At 33.4% G+C, this 18,083-nt stretch overlaps 2 protein-coding genes across 2 annotated transcripts; both read left to right on the top strand.

Moving 5' to 3' along the window:
* Positions 1–917: 917 nt before the first annotated feature.
* LOC134279414 (uncharacterized) lies at positions 918–4,933 on the top strand. Its single transcript, XM_062761809.1, has 4 exons — positions 918–1,103; positions 2,230–2,362; positions 2,599–2,949; positions 3,793–4,933. The coding sequence occupies exons 1-4, from the start codon at positions 924–926 to the stop codon at positions 4,677–4,679; spliced, it is 1,551 nt and encodes a 516-aa protein (XP_062617793.1). The 5' UTR covers positions 918–923; the 3' UTR covers positions 4,680–4,933.
* A 1,471-nt stretch (positions 4,934–6,404) lies between these two features.
* Positions 6,405–17,323, top strand: LOC134279413 (uncharacterized). Its single transcript, XM_062761807.1, has 5 exons — positions 6,405–6,641; positions 12,063–12,271; positions 12,998–13,130; positions 13,851–14,201; positions 16,120–17,323. The coding sequence occupies exons 2-5, from the start codon at positions 12,092–12,094 to the stop codon at positions 17,007–17,009; spliced, it is 1,554 nt and encodes a 517-aa protein (XP_062617791.1). The 5' UTR covers positions 6,405–6,641; positions 12,063–12,091; the 3' UTR covers positions 17,010–17,323.
* The last annotated feature ends 760 nt before the right edge of the window (positions 17,324–18,083 follow it).

Genomic DNA, 18,083 nt, shown 5'->3' on the forward strand with positions numbered 1-18,083 from the left:
CGACATACGAATGGTAAATACCATTGATAATTGACATTTACGTCGTCGATATATCTAAATGTCGAGTTGAAGGTCACAGTAAGTGTTTAACCTTTTCACGCAGAGGTTTGTGCATAAATTCTGCTTCATATGAATAAATGAAATAGTTCTGCTAATAACAGGACACAATTGCCAACCATAGGAATTCCAATAGATTCTTGGCGTTTTTAAATGTCTTGTAATATTAATGATAAATATAACAGAAAAGCCAAGACGAACTAATATCTGGCGTGCATATTGAGCTTTATTCTAATGAGCAATGTAAATTTATTTTTAAAAGCATAACCAACGTCGCCCTTGGATGCAAGTCGAACTATAATGCTACAAGCAAGTCGAATAATAAATATTACGGACATGAGGAATTAACGTTTTACGAGCAAGTCTGACTTAATCTTATCATTAAGTAAGTTAAAATATTCAAACTAAAATTTATAAAGCATATGGGGTTATAATTTTACAAAAGTTGAACTGAAATTTTAAAAGCATTTTCAAAATTAAAAGTAGCAAGCAAAATATTATTCAAAATAAATATTTATTATGTATGTATGTATGGACATCAATAAGATATATTTTTACAATGTTTGATTTTTCAAAGAGGGGTAAAAATAATCACTGTCTTTGCGAACACATTTCAAGACTTTAAGTCAATATAAAGAAAAAAATGGACATTCTTAGAGTATTGTTCAATATTTCTCTAGCAACGGAAACTATAGAAATTTCACTGTATGTAAGTATAGGTAACCTTCGGTATCTCGACATAGAATATGTCGACAACCTGGGATATGTCGACGTCCGTCCAGGGTTCCAGTTGCATTTACTATTGAATTGTATTATTGTATATAAAGCTTTTTGTGCTTTTAGAGTTTTGTTAGTTTATGTCGATCATGGACCAGTCAGATGCTTCCGAGGAAACAATGAACTCCCATACCTGTATTTTTGACACAAAGGAACAACTTCCACTCCCTGATTTTCACCGGAAGTACAAAAACAACTTTCCAATGATAGCCATAGTTGTTGGGGGACATTATGGGCCCACTCAATGGGACGATCTGTCCAGTGATCTGGTAGGCTTTGAGCACATGTTATATACTAGACGCAGGGGAATCTCAGAATACGTATATATTAAACATAATGTCGGAAGAAAATTGAAGGGGGGGGGGGGGGGCTAAACGAACAAGAAAAGGTAAACTCAAAATTTCAGTACCTATATTATGTATACATTTGCAAAAAAAGTGGAAGGGGTCTTAGCCAATCATTAATGATTGCTTTTTTTCACCTCAATGGATAACCTGCATGCACATATACCAAACGAGAAATGAAAGAATAATTATGTATTCTAACAATATATTCTGTTTCTAGATATCACTTTATATTCCTTTATTACCAAATATTTGTAGTTCGATATTCAAAATTGGCAACAGCTTTTAAGAAGTGTATTTGAATTTTCCCTTCAAATCTGATATCTACGACAATCATTCAAAATTGAAAGGGACTTCCCCAGATTTTACCACGTCAGAATTATTTATTCAACCGAGTAAAAAAGTTAAGGTTTCTGAAATGTTTTTGATGCAGTTGAGTTGCCAAAAAAATTCTAAATGATGAAAAATCATGTTTAGTCATTCAAGTTCACAATGGAATTTTACTTTGACATTTTAACCTGTATCATGTACGGATGTACAGGATTGAAAATAGATTAGAAAATCTTTCTAGTTGCAGTAGGTAAGGGAATAGAAATGTGAAGGCCGGGAGGTAAGGGAAGGGTGGTGGTCGTTTTCTTCAAGGACAACTTATTTGTGCTATGAAATAGTTCACTATATTCGTTGAATTAAATTGAGCTAAAAATTTATTTCGTAAAAAAAAACCTCTGTACTTTTTCCTAGTGTAAAAGTAAGCCGTCAACTGTACGAGATAGCTCTCCTTGCAAAAGTCCAATACTCCTATTAACCATGTCAATGTAGTGGGTAGTTTTTTGATTATGTTAAAAAAAAACAAAGATCAAATGCTTCCAGAACACGATAATTTAATTGTATTAACAAATATAATAGAACACTGTTAAAAGTACAGTAGTCGGCCACCGCTGTTAAATCAGAAATTACAATAATGACGTCTTTCTAGACTGGCAATAAACAACACTTTCCTGTAGAAAAAAATCATTAATATATAAAATACGATAACTTTTTCATATTTTAGGTGATGCGAATTGAAAGAGAGTTTAAACAAAAGAGAGTTTTGGCCAAAAATCCAAAATCATACCAAGAACAGTATATTAGTATACCTGTAAATGGACGATATAAATTCAACGTTGTTAAATCATTCAAGACACGTAGGTCACATTTCTTTATATAAGTACTAAGTGTATAAGTACTAGTGATCAATGTTTTGATTCTGTTTTTTAATAACATCATACACTGCTTACATTTTCTTTATTTATTTTCTATTAACGTTTTGATAATCACATTTTTCAATTTACCAAAATTAGATAGTAGAATATAAAAAGAATGAAATTCATGAAAAAAATACACGAAGGTCTATCTAAAAAAATCTTTATTTCAATATTAGAAAGCAAAGATCAAAGTATGGCAGATATATTGAAACAGAACGCTTTACCAGTCCTCATTCAATTTTCCGAGAGACAAGAGGTTCCCAAAGAAGGAAAGGGAGGTCCAGATGGAAAACCAATCAACCTCCTTATCGAGTATTGTCACGAAGAAATTTACCTCCAAGGGAACTACTATTTTAGTGGATGCATCACTAAAGAGAGTGCGTCTGTCACTTTATCTCCCTTTATTACCATGGCACCCGTCCACGGGCTGATGACAATGACAGAGGAGAATTATGACCAGTACCTACAGCGGATGACTGACTACGTCAACAAAAACAGCAAATTTTCCGAGGATACGTGTAACTTAGGTAAAACAGCAAATCGAATCACACCACTTTTCAAAGAGACGAAGAAAATATAAATTTTAGCTCTGTTGGTCAGAGACCAGATAAACTCATAGAATGGAAAAGTTTCTGTTCGTTCTCTAGCCGTTCGTCAGTTTGTCTTAATTCTTAAAAAAATTCTGTTTTTCTCTAAAAAGTTTCCATTTTCAATTTGTTAAAAAATCTTTAAGTTCTGGTCAAAATCACTGTTCTGAGTTGGTTCAATACGACTTCGGACACAAGTAGCCTCATATCAACTTGGTACATTACTTTTTGGATACAGCGCTGCACTTAGAGGTATAAGAAAAAAATTGAATCAAGCAAATTCTCTTTGAACACACATTATAAATATAGAGTTATAAGTGAAATACCTGCAGAATTATTAGTCCTAATTCAGTAAAGTATACTGGAAGACTTCAGGTTCTATACATGAAACATATGGAATAACGAGCAGTATTCAAGATCAATGTCCATAAAACAATACAAAAGAGAAGCAGAGCAAACATTGACCTTCAAAACATCAGAGGTGGGATCAGGTGCCATGGAGGACTGAGCATCCCCTGCCGAACGGTCACATCCGTCATGTGCTCCTTATCATGATCGGAAATAACGGGAAAATCCGTCAATTTAGTGCATAAATGATGGACTAACAATTAGTATAATAGGCTAAAACAAACAAAATTTGTTTCTACTTTTTGCACAATTTATTGTACTAGTAGAGCTACAATCTCCCCAGTAACATCTGATTTAAAAAAAATATTTCTGTCATGCATTCAACATGGCACTGTAGAAATATTCTGCTGAGTCTTTATATATTTTCTGATACAGGTATCAAGATTCTGGAAGCAGACGATCCAGATATTGCCCGAATTGTACCGAAAAAGCCGACAAAAGACAGTGGACCAGCTCCGGTCCTCCCTGCAAGAGGGTCACAACGGAAATCAAAAGTAAAGTCAACGAGTTCAAGTCAATGCAAGCGTTTTGACGTTAGCCTCAATCCAGAGACACAGAGTCTCAGAATATTTGATACTAGTGTAGCATCTCAGAGTGTAAAAGAAGAACAGAAAAATGAAGCAAAACTGGAAAAACCTCCGAAACCGAAACTAAAACCAAAACCAAAAGTATTTACCAAACAAACGATCAACGATGACTTGGATACAGACGTTTATGAAGAGATTGGTGAATGTTCCAAATTGCAGTCTCCAAATGTACAGCCAAAGAAAGTACACGGTTATGTGAATGACAATTTTTGTCCAGTCCAACCAATTTCAATAACACAGGATTCCGGCGCTGAAAATGATTATGAGGAGTACATCCAAGAATCTACGTCCACTCCAGAATCTAACAGAGAACATGGTGACATTGTTTCGTATGAAAGAATGTACGATAAGAAAACAGCTGGACAACAGACACCAGAACCAGAGTACGATTACATAGTGTCACAACCATACGTCACAGAGCATTCAGTGGGTCCATGTACTGGCTTAACGTCAAAGGAGTCGAAATATGTGTCTGGACGGACAATTAAAGAGATTGGAGAAATCCTTATCAAATTAAAGCTTGAAAAATTCGTGGATCAATTCGCAAAAAACATGGTAGACGGTGTTATAGTCCAAGAGCTTTCAGCAGAAGATTTGAGAAATGAATTTAAATTTACAAAGATAGAGGCTTTGAGGCTTCGGAAATACATTGAAAATGGTCATATTCCAGTATAAAGTTATTTTTACCTTGTAGATATTGATACTAAATCCTTAAATATCCTGTGATCCTTTGAAATTAATGTATTGGTTCATTCTTGGAGATAAATATATTACTTCCCTATTACAAACTAGAATATAAATTGTTGAGTTTTTTTATGACATTTTTTGGTTTGAAAAGATAGGAACCTGTTGAAAGGATTGTTAAATTTTGACATTATCTATCAATTTCCTTCTTGTACAGAAACTGTAAAATAGCTTTGTTTACACTCACAAGATATATTTTTTATAATAAAAAAAATTAAACTATCATATAATAGGTAGATGTTTTAAGAAATTGATGCAAAATGATAAAAAATAAACAGCATAGGCTTTCTCAATAATGAAATACCCCAAGGATTTGCTTGTAAATATATGCATTGAATTACTTTCAGGGATAAACCTGTATAAATTACTTTTGCTGTAGGCGGGACTTAGATTGAGAATTCGTTGTCGTCAATTTCTCTGCAAACCATATCAACAGCAGCCATTAGCTCTTACCATTGCATATTTGCGTAAAGTAAAGATACATCATAGCTGACCACCAAATTTTCATTGTGTGGTCGCAGGAGTTCTTCAAATTGAAGTCTGGGCTATTTGTAGAGCTTGTGCTCAATTTATACTTGTACAAAAGATTTTGATTACAAAATGTGGTCAATACAATTGTCTTCAGTTTTCAGTAAGAACATTTTTACGATGAATTATATGGAGATGATATACAGTATTCAAGCTCAAAAGTCCATGAAAGAACACAAATTAAGAACAGAATACTAAGTGAACACAAACCTCCAAAACATCACAGGTGGGATTAGGTGCCATTGAGGAGTGAGCATCCCCTGCTCACAGGTCACTCACCTTGTCATAATTGGAAAATAACGGAATATCCATGAAAAATTAATTGTGTAAACAGCCAGCAATCGACTTCATGACAAATTATATTTGCTGACAAGGTCATTGTATCGACAATAAAACTCACAAAATATTCTTGTACTTATTATAAGTTTAAACGGTAATAGCAGTAAATATTTTATTACAGCTTTATATCTTCTGGAGTTATTTAAGGAGTTGCAAATTTAAATATCATTCACCCTGTACTAATTTTTATGCTATTTATTGCTATTACTGACTATCAATTACAAAAAAAATTAATGAAGCTTAATGATCGCCATTTTTAAACCTTTATCCTGTGCCCACCCAGATTTATATTGTTTGAATGTACTTTTGAGTTTAAATACGTTTGTTACGTCCATAAATATTTCACACTTAATTTAACTACAGAATATTCCGCCTACTTGAACAAAACATTTCATTCACGACGGGTGTTTCCTGTCAAGATAGGGATATTTTCTTACCTAGGCACCTGATCCCACCTCTAACATCACCAGAGGCCTGTGTTTGTACCCTTTTCTCAGTTTTTATTGATCACTGTTTGCTAGTTTCTCGCTTTTTTTTGTACGTACATAAGATCATTGTTTCAGTAATTTCCATTTATTTCAAAGATTTCAGAAAATTCATAGAACAATTAACATCAGATACAAAATCTAAACCAAACGCTCAGGTTTTCAAAAGTTATTTTGGAAATATTTATTCAATGAAACATATATTATGAAACCTCGTATTCTTAAAACCAGTAACTCATTCAGAATTAAAGGAATTTAAAAGAAATTCCCCTTAAGAAAATTTGCATCTGACTCTCAGGTTGGAAGATTGAATTTCTATGGGAAAGGAATTTGAAAAGGGTCTTTGTAAGAAGCGTGTTTTATGAAGAGTTGCCTATATCTGGGTCAATCATTACGAAAGAATATACCCTAGGGTGTAGGAGTACCCGTGTTTCTTCAAAGGATCGCTGAGATTTTCTATTTTCAAGGTCTTATGTACGTGACTTTTAGTGCACAGAAGAATAACAATACTGATTATACAGACGGTTTAGGAATTTGAAAGGTAAGCTTGTAGGGTTATTCTTTGTTAATACAAATTGCCTATTAAACTTTATTATGAAACTAGAAAAAAAAATGTTTAAATGTCTTTTATTTTTTTGGGGGGGGGATTTCATTTTACTAGTATTATTTTGAGCTAATTGATATACTTTGGTATTAAACGGAATATGATGACAACGAACAGTATTAAAGTCCACATTAATAGCACAGATCGGGAGCAGACCTCCAAAGAATCAATTGGGTGCTATGTAGGAAAGTAACCTCCCTGGAGACTGGTTATATGAACAGAGTGTCGACATTTCACTTAAAAATAGACTTTATTTGCTGAAAATATCACTGTATCACCATGAAACTTACAAAATGATGCCGATCCATGGGGATACGGGTTAGAATAAGTCCTCAGTACCCCCTTGCTTGTCGTAAAAGGCGACTAAATTGGACGGTCCTTCGGATGAGACCGTAAAAACCGAGGCCCCGTGTCACAGCAGGTGTGGCACGATAAAGATCCCTCCCTGCTCAAAGGCCGTAGGTGCCGAGCATAGGCCTAAATTTACAGCCCTTCACCGGCAATGGTGACGTCTCCATATCAATGAAATATTCTGGAGAGGGACGTTAAACAGTATACAATCAATCAATCAATCAATAAATCAAAATGATGCCTGGAAACGAGACCCTTGAAATAAATATCCTACCGGTGATGTTTTAGAGGTCCGTGTTTGCTTTGCCCCTATTTTGTGTTGTTTTCTCGATTTTTGATCTTGAATTCTGTCTGTTTTCTCCATGTTTTATTCAAGACCTTTATCATAAATAGTCGGATTAATTTTTAAGATCCTTAATTTAACAAAACGATGCAGACGTATGGCATAGGGACATAAATTCTACAGTCTTAATTTAGCCCCGTTGCGTAATTGATTATTTGGTTTTATGTCCCATTGAAAAATTTTTCACTTATACAGAGACGAGACCCGTTGAATTTTACCAATTAGCTACGTCTTCAATCACAATCTAATTAAAATTATATGTTAGATCCGCTCTGATACTCGTTACACTAACACAGAGGGATTTGGAGATAAAGCACAACATTCAACATCAAAGTCCATAAAACAATACAAAATAGGAGCAGAGCAAACACGTTCCTCCAAAACATCAGAGGTCGGATCAGGTACCATGGAGAAGTGAGCATGCCCTGCTGACCGGTAACAGCCGCCGTGTGCTCCTTGTCATGATCGGGAAATCACGGAAAAATCCGTCATCAATTCGGTGTATAAATAATGGACTAACCATAAGTATGAAAAATATCAGTCAGCAATTGTCTCAATGATAAATTCTATTCGCTGACGAAGAAACTCTTCTCAATATTTTTCCTATTCATAGGTTCCTACCATTTGATCGTATCACCAATTATTCAGAATTCAATTGCAGGATTCTTTTCGTTAGATATAAATTTTATAAAATGAGAAAAAAGGTCCCATATATGTTAACGGTATATTTTACCTGTAAAGATGTTCAAAGTAGAAATTGTTTTTAAAAAAATATCATGATGTGGCTAATTTTTGTGTTTTAAAATTATCTGTCCCTTGTTTTATCTTCATTGTCTGTAAATCGCCTTAAAAGTGTTTGTTTTTAAAAACAAGTTTGTATTATTATCCTCAATCTTCTTAAAAGCAAGTCCAACTTAAAATTTGCAAGCATGCAGAACATAAAAGCTAGAAGCATATCAGATTAATATCTTAAGAATGCTTTGAGCTAAATTTTCCCCATAAGTTGAATAGGTCTTACAAGCATATATATATATATATATATATATATATATATATATATATATATATATATATATATATATATATATATATATATATATATATATATATATATATATATATATATATATATATAAAAAACCAACAACACTGTATATCCTAAATGTCGGATCTACCAAGTAGATACAAGGTCACGGATGGAAATTTATATAAAGCACTAAAAATGACCGTTTTACGACACGAACAATAAAAATTGTCAAATTAAATTAAAGCACTGCCCTGTCCCTTCCTCAGGACAGTAGAAAAAAGTTAAAAAGTCATAAGAACAAAGGTAAAAAGGAAACAAAAACAACTAGCACTACTACTAAACATAGATATTTACATATTAATTACATGATGAATTGGAAATTTTTAAGAACACTAATAAAAAATTTATTGAAATTAGGCCGCTATGAAATGAAATCCGGTCTATCGGGTATACTCAGTGTAATGCGATTTACATAATGCCCTTAATGTTGAACGAATTAATTATGCTAATTAATTACGACAATCAGTAAATCGTACATTGTTTCATTCTCTCAAAATGGCGTAACTTTACTTAATAAAGAATAATCGAAGAAAAATAATATTGCAGGGATATTTAAACATATGAATTATGATCAATTATAAATTTTGAAATATTTAAGGACTTATTACCGGGAAAAAATAATTAACAAAGGTGTAAGCAATGCATAGTTATGAGAGTTGTTCGAGAGTTGGTGACGCTATAATTAACTGTAGAGTTTACACTAAATTGAGAGAATAATCTTGTTTAAGTATCATCAGGAATTGGGTCTAGTTTACGTTCATTCTGGTGAAGTCATTCAGTTTGTTAATACCATTAGGGCGGAATGACTTCAATCTGGGTCATCCAAGAACTTTTCTTTGCTTTTTCTCTGAGCGTCTGTCCATCTTGGGTTATGGTCAATCACCACTACTGTCATGTCCTCCCATTTGTGACCCTCAAGGTTAAATTTTCCCCAATGGGTTCATTGAGTTTTTTGGTCCTAATGGACGAACGGTGGTTATTGTCTCCCCTGCGGAGATCTCCTGTTTCGCCAATATACTGTTTGGAGCAAACTTTGCAACTGATGAGATAAATGCAGTTGACAGTAAAAGCACATATACAGTAAATTCCCAAGAAAAGTATTTTGTAGCTGCGGCCTGTAACAGGGCTGTTAAAACTGTCTGTGTCAGTGCTGTGCTTACAAAGAAGACATCTTCTGTCAGAGCAAGTTTTAAACCCCCCGTAAGGTAATGGGTTGTGCAGTCTGCATTTTACTACCATGTCCTTTAGGTTCCTTGAAATTAATATGTATGCAGCCAATGGGGGCCTCCAAAATTTTCTTGAAAGACCTCTGCCATTCGTTTGTTTGAATCTTAAAAATTCAAACAAACGAATGGCAGAGGTCTTTAAGGAACCCCCATTGGCTGCATACAGACGCCCAAGGAACCTAAAGGACATGGTAGTAAGAACCAGACTGCACAACCCATTACCTTACGGGGGGTTTAAAACTTGCTCTGACAGAAGATGTCTTCTTTGTAAGCACAGCACTGACACAGACAGTTTTAACAGCCCTGTTACAGGCCGCAGCTACAAAATACTAGGGAATTTGTCCTGTCATACTGACAACTGCATTTATCTCATCAGTTGCAAAGTTTGCTCCAAACAGTATATTGGTGAAACAGGAGATCTCCGCAGGAGAGTCAATAACCATATTTTACGACCATTAGGACCAAAAAACTCAATGAACCCGTTGGGGAACATTTCAACCTTGAGGGTCACAAATGGGAGGACATGACAGTAGTGGTGATTGACCATAACCCAAGATGGACAGATGCTCAGAGAAAAAGCAAAGAAAAGTTCTGGATGCACAGATTGAAGTCATTCCGCCCTAACGGTATTAACAAACTGAATGACTTCACCAGAATGAACGTAAACTAGACCCAATTCCTGATGATACTAAACAAGATTATTCTCTCAATTTAGTGTAAACTCTACAGTTAATTTGCGTCACCAACTCTCGAACAACTCTCATAACTATGCATTGCTTACACCTTTGTTAATTATTTTTTCCCGGTAATAAGTCCTTAAATATTTCAAAATTTATAATTGATCATAATTCATATGTTTAAATATCCCTGCTATATTATTTTTCTTCAATTATTCTTTATTAAGTAAAGTTACGCCATTTTGAGAGAATGAAACAATGTACGATTTACTGACTGTCGTAATTAATGAGCATAATTAATTCGTTCAATTATGTAAATCGCACTTCACCCGAGTATACCCGATAGACCGGACGCATTTCATAGCGGTCCGGATTTGGATAATTTCTTTATTAGTGTTCTTAAAAATTTCCAATTCATCATGTAATTAAGTATGTAAATATCTAGTGTTTAGTAGTAGTGCTAGTTGTTTTTGTTTCTCTTACCTTTGTTCTTATGACTTTTTAACTTTTTTCTTTGTATGAGGAAGGGACAGGGCGTCCCGAAAATTTGACAATTTTTATTGTTCGTGTCGTTGGTCATTTTTAGTGCATGTATATTATATATATATATATATATATATATATATATATATATATATATATATATATATATATATATATATATATATATATATATATATATATATATATATATATATATATATATATATATATATATATCGAACTTAAAGCTAACAAGCAATGCCAATTCTATTCATAAAAACATTACTAAATTCTCCCGTATAAGAGCATCTAGTTATGATCTTACAAGTGATTCAAAATTAACTTTTATTTTCATGTCGAAATACCGTTTTACGAGAAAGTCGAATTTACATCTTTCAGGCAATTTAAATTAAAGCACTGCTAGGTCATTCGAACTCTTATCTTAAAAACATTCAGACTTACAAGAAAACTGACCTTTTATCTAGATCATGCATTGAAAATGGCTTAATTTCGAGATATATATATATAAAATGATAAAACATATGGAGATAACGAACAGTACTCAAGATCATTAAATCATTAAATGTCTGGATGAAATATAATTTGATATATAATTCTATAACATCTATTAAACAATACAAATCAGAAGTAGAGATGTATTACGGACCTCTACAAGAAGAGGTGGGATCATGCCGACCGGTCATATCCGCCTTGTACTCGGAAATAATGGAAAATCAGGAGGTAATTAAGAGTGTAAATAATTATCTGACTATTGTGAAAATTTTCTCAGTGAGTATTTGACTAAATGTTGGATTGCTTTTTCTGCAAAGGTCATTGTATCGACCATGAAACTTTCGAATAATGACTATTTACGAGACTACTGATATTATATAGTTTTAGGATGGTTGAAAGCAAGGACAACCTTTACAACTTATATGATACTGTAAAAAAAAAATCAAATATTTTCGTATGGTTTAATTTCCGTGATTTGAGGAAAAATTCTTATTTCGTCGGGTTTTAATTTCGTGGATAAAGAATGTTGAGTAGTTATGCATGTAATTTTTTTACATTTCGTGGTAGACATGAATTCATGGGTCTCTTCATACCTCAAAAACAACGAAAATTAACTCCCCAGAAAATTTGTGATTTAACAGTATTTCAATTGATAATATTATTCCATTTTCTTTTTAGGGTATAAATTTCGCAGATTCATCTCGATCATGGACCAGTACAAAACATCTGAGGAAACCATGAACTCCCATACCTGCATTTTTGATACAAAGGAACAACTCCCACTACCAGATTTTCACCGGAAGTACAAAAGCAAGTTTCCTTTGATAGCCATAGTTGTTGGAGGACATTACGGGCCCACTCAATGGGACGACCTTTCCAGTGATCTGGTAAGCTCTGACAATATTTTCATTGTGTTTCAGGAACAAGTATACATTGAATACCTGTGATACTTTCTATTGGCATGCTTAAATGAATTCTGTAAGAGCTCTTGTTATGTGTTCATGTGAAATCAATGTGTACTAATGATTGCCTTTTTTTTTACATAAATTCATAACCTGCATACATATTTACAAAAAATAAATATATAAATAAATAAATAAAAATAAATAAAAGAATGACATTGTATTGTAACTGTACATGTAGACCTTTTTTAAGTATTTATAAATTTTGATACGTATTTTTACGAAATATTCGGATATACTAAAATGGTGACAGCTTGAAAGAAATAAATTTGATTTTTTCACTTGGCAAATCTGATTTCTACTACAATCTTACCAATTTGTAAAAGAATCCCACAGATATAACGGTACAATTTTCTTTAGAGAAAAAAGTTAACGTTTTTTTAAATATCTATGATGCAATTGAGTATCAAAAAAAAAGACTCAATATAATTTTTTTTCATGACAAAACTGTGGATATTAGTTGATAATGAACTGAAACAAATCAACGATCATACTGAGGATACTTTTTAAACATAAAACATCTGATTGCATGAACGACTGTACAGCTGTTGCAATAGGAACAACGCTATTGACAATAACAAACAACGCTTTCCTGTAAAAATGAAGAGTAATTTCGGTAAAAATAAAAAAAATAAATCTCTCATAATTTAGGTGATGCGAATCGAAAGAGAATTTAAACAGCAGCGAGTTTTGGCCAAGAATCCCATATCATACAAAAAGCAGTATATAAGTATACCTGTAAATGGACGGTATAAATTCAACGTTGTTAAATCATTCATGAGACGTAAGGCATTTTCTGTTTTATTAGTTATTATTATCTTATTTGATTCCATTTTTTTATAGCATCATAATCTACATTCAATTTTTATGTAATCTTTCTATTAACGTATTAATAATCACATCTTCAATTTAGCAAAGAAGAATTTGGAGATAACGAATAGTATTCAAAATCAAAGTCCTGAACCAATACAAAATAGGAGCAGAGCAAAGACGGGACTCCGAAACATCAGAGGGGGATCAGGTGCCATGGAGGTGTGAGCATCCCCTGCTGACCAGTAACACGCGCCGTGTGCTCCTTGTCATGATCGGGAAAAAACGGAAAAAATCCGTTGTCAATTCAGTGTATAAATAATGGACTAATATATATTAGTATTGAAAACGTCAGTCAGCATTTGACTAAATGATAAATTGTATTTGCTGACAAGGTCATTGCATCGACCATAGAACTTATGGAATGGTGACTTTAAACGCGACTGCTGATATTCTTGTTTCATTAACTTGCTTGTCAATAATTTACCTTGTCTAAGAAATTGTTAATAGGTAGAGCATGATCTTGCGTATCGAATTAACTGAGATATATACACTCCCTATGCAGGTGATGAAGGTATATTGCTGCATAAGTAAGGGAAGTTGACAGTAAAAGTAAATAGTATGAAATGAATAGAAGGAACTAGATATAATATGCACGGACGTCAATCTCAAAAAATATTTATTTCTATATTAGATAGCAAAGATCAAAGTATGGCAGATATATTGAAACAGTACAATCTCCCAGTCTTCGTTCAATTTTCCGAGAGACAAGAGGTTCCCACAGAAGGAAAGGGAGGTCCGGATGGAAAACCAATCAACCTTCTTATCGAACATCGTCACGAAGAAATCTACCTCCAAGGAAACTACTTTTTTGAAGGATGCATCACTAAAGAGAGTGTCTCTGTCATGTTATCTCCCTTTATCACCATGGCACCCGTCCACGGGCTGATGACAATGACAGAGGAGAATTATGACCAATATCTACAGCGCATGACAGACTACGTCAAAGAGAACAGTAAATTTTCCGAGGATAGTTGTAACTTAGGTAAAATAGCAAATAAAATCATTATTTTCACGGAAATAAAGTGTCAAACATTTTTGATCTTTTGATAAGAGTCCTGAAAAGCTCATGAAATAAAAAAAGTGAAGTCGTCTGTCGGCTTGAGTGCCCTCTGTAAACAGTTCCAGAAATATCCTTTTCGCTTTTTTGTCTTCAATCTTGAATGGCAAATTATTGTTTCCTTAAAATTCTCCAGGGTCTGGTAGATTTAAAAAAAAAAAATTCTTAACCTTGTCTAATCTTCATGAAAATATATACCGAGTTGGCATATTTTCAAAAAAAGTTGAATTCTTTCAAAAAGGTACAACTAAATGAGGAACTGTCGGATTTCAGAACGGCTTGGGACATAAGTAGCCTTAACTTTGACACAAGTGTGTACTTGTTTGCATACGACACTATCCTATCCTATAATGAAAACTTGATTAAAGTGATCTTATCTTCTATTAAAACACTATATATAGGCTTTTGCGTGAATAATTGCACAGTTTCAGTTTGATTTCAATCATAAATACAAAAAGATTATGACAATGCTTTTCAGGTTTCAAAAAAATTGTGTCAAAACGAGTTTAAATAAACTTTTTTTTTTATTAATTAGTAGTATTAAGCAGTAGAGGTACATTCTTGTCGGAGTCTTCTAGTTACAACAAGAATTTTTGGAATTTTATTTGTATAAGTACGAGGGGTTATCAAAAAGTTCGTGGACTGAGGCTATAAAATTAGTACTATGTAGTCTGAACTTTCAAAATTTATATGAAACATAAAACAACAAAAAATAAAGAAATGTTGAAAATTTTAGCTCGATATGTTAATTAGTTGCCAAATTATTATAAAATAAAAACGACATTATTTGGTCACCCGGTACTGTCGTCGTTTATTTTCATGACGTCCGACAACGTCATTTTTTTAATGTCCTTTTCTTCTCCTACTTCATACATTTTTTTTATGAGATTCCCTGGAGGTGAGTAAGGACTTAAACCCACCTTGTTTATATGACTTTACAATGTCATTAACAGCGGCTTTCAATGAATATAATATTCCAAATGGATTTATATATTGGGAGAGATCCTGGCTTGATTGTTCCAGCATATTTTGCTTTTGGTTGTTCAATATCTATAAAACATGATCAACGTCATTTTTTTACGTGATTGATATTACACACCTTGACTACAAATCGACATTAACTGTGTATCCCTGTTCTTTCTGAATCTATTTTGACATTAAAAGACAAGTACTCTGAACGCATATTATTTCTATGTAGCCAATTTAAACATTTCTTAGGTCTATACAAGTTTTCTCAGGGGCAAAACTTCAAAGAATGCTGGAAAAGGAAACCCCTCCCCCCTTTTGACGTCATTTTCAAGGCCTCATTTGTTTGTACATTCCATGTAAAATTTACGATAAAATTTCATAGAACTTTCAGAATGAAGTGAAAATTTCATATTTTATGGAACAATTGTGGTCCGACACATACCTGAATTTACGGGATTTTTGGATGTCAAATGTTTATATCATTAAGAGTTTTTCTCAGTTAAACATAGGTCGCAAAAACGTCGTGTTCGAGGTTGCGCCGCCTGGGCATACCATTGCTTACAAAAACATTACTAATTTATTTAAAAATAAAATTTGTGATTTATCATTTATTCTCTAGATAGAAAAGATGATGCCAACTAGATATTTTGAAATTCATTGATGTGCCTAAAGCGGTTTTAATTTTATGGCGCTAGTCCACGAACTTTTTGATATCCCCTCGTAAAGCTCTCAATTGTTGATTTAAAGTTATAATCCAGCTTTTAGGCATTAACGCAGGAAACCTATACCTTAAATAAATTAGATATAGAAGAAAGATTTTAGCGTTGTGAGTGAGGGTTAATATTAACAGTAAATGTAAAGTGTTTCTTCACAGGTATCAAAGTTCTGGAAGAATCTGATCCAGAAATTGCTCACATTATCCCGAATAAACCGGCCATAGACAGCGGTCTCGCCCCGGAACTTCCTAAAAGAGGTCCAAGACGGAGGTCAAAACTATCAGCGATTTCAAGTCGAATCAGGCGTTTTGAAGTTGGGATCATTCCAAAGACGCAGGACCTTCAAAACTCTCATGACAGTGAGGCAACTCAGAGTGTAAAAGAAGGAGAGAGAAATAAATCAGAAGATGGAAAATCAACCAAACCGAATGTAAAACCAAAACCAGTTGTTACCAAACGAATATCAACCAATGAAAAAGATGTATATGATGAGATTGTTGAATGTTCTGAATTGCCGACTCAAATTGTGCAGCCAAAGAAAGTTAATGGTTATGTGAATGATAATTTTTGTCCAGTCCAGCCAATTCCTATAACACAGAAAACCGGCGACCAGAACGATTATGAGGAGTATATGTTTATGTCCACCCCAAAATCTAACAGAGGACATGTCGAAATTATTTCGCATGAACGAAGATACGATCAGAAAACAGCAAAACTACAGACACCACAGCCAGAGTACGATTACTTTTCACGATCCATCGGCAGAGAACATCCAGAGGACGCCTATGCTGGCTTTACCTTAGTGCAAGACAATATCCAAACACCGAAAGAGTCGGAATATGTATCTCGAAAGACTATTAAAGAGCTTGGAGAAATCCTTATCAAATTAAAGCTTGAAAAATACGTGGAAAAATTCGCCGAGAACATGGTAGACGGAGAAATTGTTCAAGAACTTTCAGCAGCAGACTTGAAAAATGAATTTGAATTCACAAGGGCTGAGGCCTTAAGGTTAAGGAAATACATTGAAAAGGGTCACATTCCAGTGTAAAGTTATCTGTGCATTATTTGTAAACATGGTATTTGAAGCATATTTTTTTTATTATCTCATTTTGCTTCTCATCATCAAACTAGCATATACGTTTATGAATATTCAACGACCTTTCTTGCTTATTATATCCAGTTTGTGTTTATGTTACATAGACAGAAGCTTGATGAGTTTTAAAGAAAGTTGGCTTTCAGTTCACCCCTTTTTGCTGAAACTTAAGATTTTTTACACACATGAGATATAATATATTATAGTACATAATTTGTAAAAAATATTTGTAATCTTGGATATTGCAAATGTCGTTACTTATTAAAATTAACCAGAAAAACGTTTTAATTAAAAAATTAAGATAATGAACATTAATACAGTAAAACTCGTTTATTACGAACACAGATATTGCGAATTTACGGATATAGCGAAGTCATCTTGAATTCCAAGCTGTGTGAATGAAACTTATTCTTTATAAGGATATAACTAATTACAGATACAGCGAAGTAATTTTATAGATCCTAGTGAACTCGTTATAACCGAGTTTAAATATATATAGTCTATTTATATTCCCTTTACAGTCTACACAAGCGCAAGCAGTTCATAACACTGAATATTCACTGGATTTGAGGTCGTATTCACTGGAGGGTCATTGCACGTGCATTGGCATTGTGACGTCACAATCAACATCCCCAATCAACGTTGTAAACAGTGGTTGCGACGGCCGAAGCGAGCTACGTAACTGAGCAAGAAAAATATTACACAAACCTATTGCAGGATTATTTTTAAACTTCTGGACATCTTTTACAGCGAAACACGGAAAGGAAAACATGGAAGTGACAAACTATAATCTGGAGTTTTTTCAACGGCAGAAGTTCATTAATGAAAAGTGTCGTCATTCAGCCTTCAATGTCTTATTTATTCAAATTTGGAAAATATAATTAAACAATTATGGACTTTTTTTGGTGTTGAATATGGTTTGTTATTCACCAGAAAAATATGAATATTTTTCTGGTGAATAATAAACCATATTCTACACAAAAAAGTCCATAATTGTATAGTATTCAATATCAAAAGTCCATAAAAATA

Source organism: Saccostrea cucullata, unplaced genomic scaffold, assembly GCF_032062105.1.
Source record: "Saccostrea cucullata isolate Sc308-1 unplaced genomic scaffold, CSIRO_AGI_Scuc_v1 ctg472, whole genome shotgun sequence".
NCBI lineage: Eukaryota > Metazoa > Mollusca > Bivalvia > Ostreida > Ostreidae > Saccostrea > Saccostrea cuccullata.

What these genes read in the sequence shown, in the direction of transcription:
- LOC134279414 (XM_062761809.1), top strand. Translation starts at nt 924, where the DNA reads ATGGACCAGTCAGATGCTTCCGAGGAAACAATGAACTCCCATACCTGT. An exon ending in ACGATCTGTCCAGTGATCTG is followed by an intron (nt 1,104 to 2,229) that starts GTAGGCTTTGAG and finishes TTCATATTTTAG; the next exon opens with GTGATGCGAATTGAAAGAGA. An exon ending in CGAGGATACGTGTAACTTAG is followed by an intron (nt 2,950 to 3,792) that starts GTAAAACAGCAA and finishes TTTCTGATACAG; the next exon opens with GTATCAAGATTCTGGAAGCA.
- LOC134279413 (XM_062761807.1), top strand. Translation starts at nt 12,092, where the DNA reads ATGGACCAGTACAAAACATCTGAGGAAACCATGAACTCCCATACCTGC. An exon ending in ACGACCTTTCCAGTGATCTG is followed by an intron (nt 12,272 to 12,997) that starts GTAAGCTCTGAC and finishes CTCATAATTTAG; the next exon opens with GTGATGCGAATCGAAAGAGA. An exon ending in TGTTAAATCATTCATGAGAC is followed by an intron (nt 13,131 to 13,850) that starts GTAAGGCATTTT and finishes TTTCTATATTAG; the next exon opens with ATAGCAAAGATCAAAGTATG.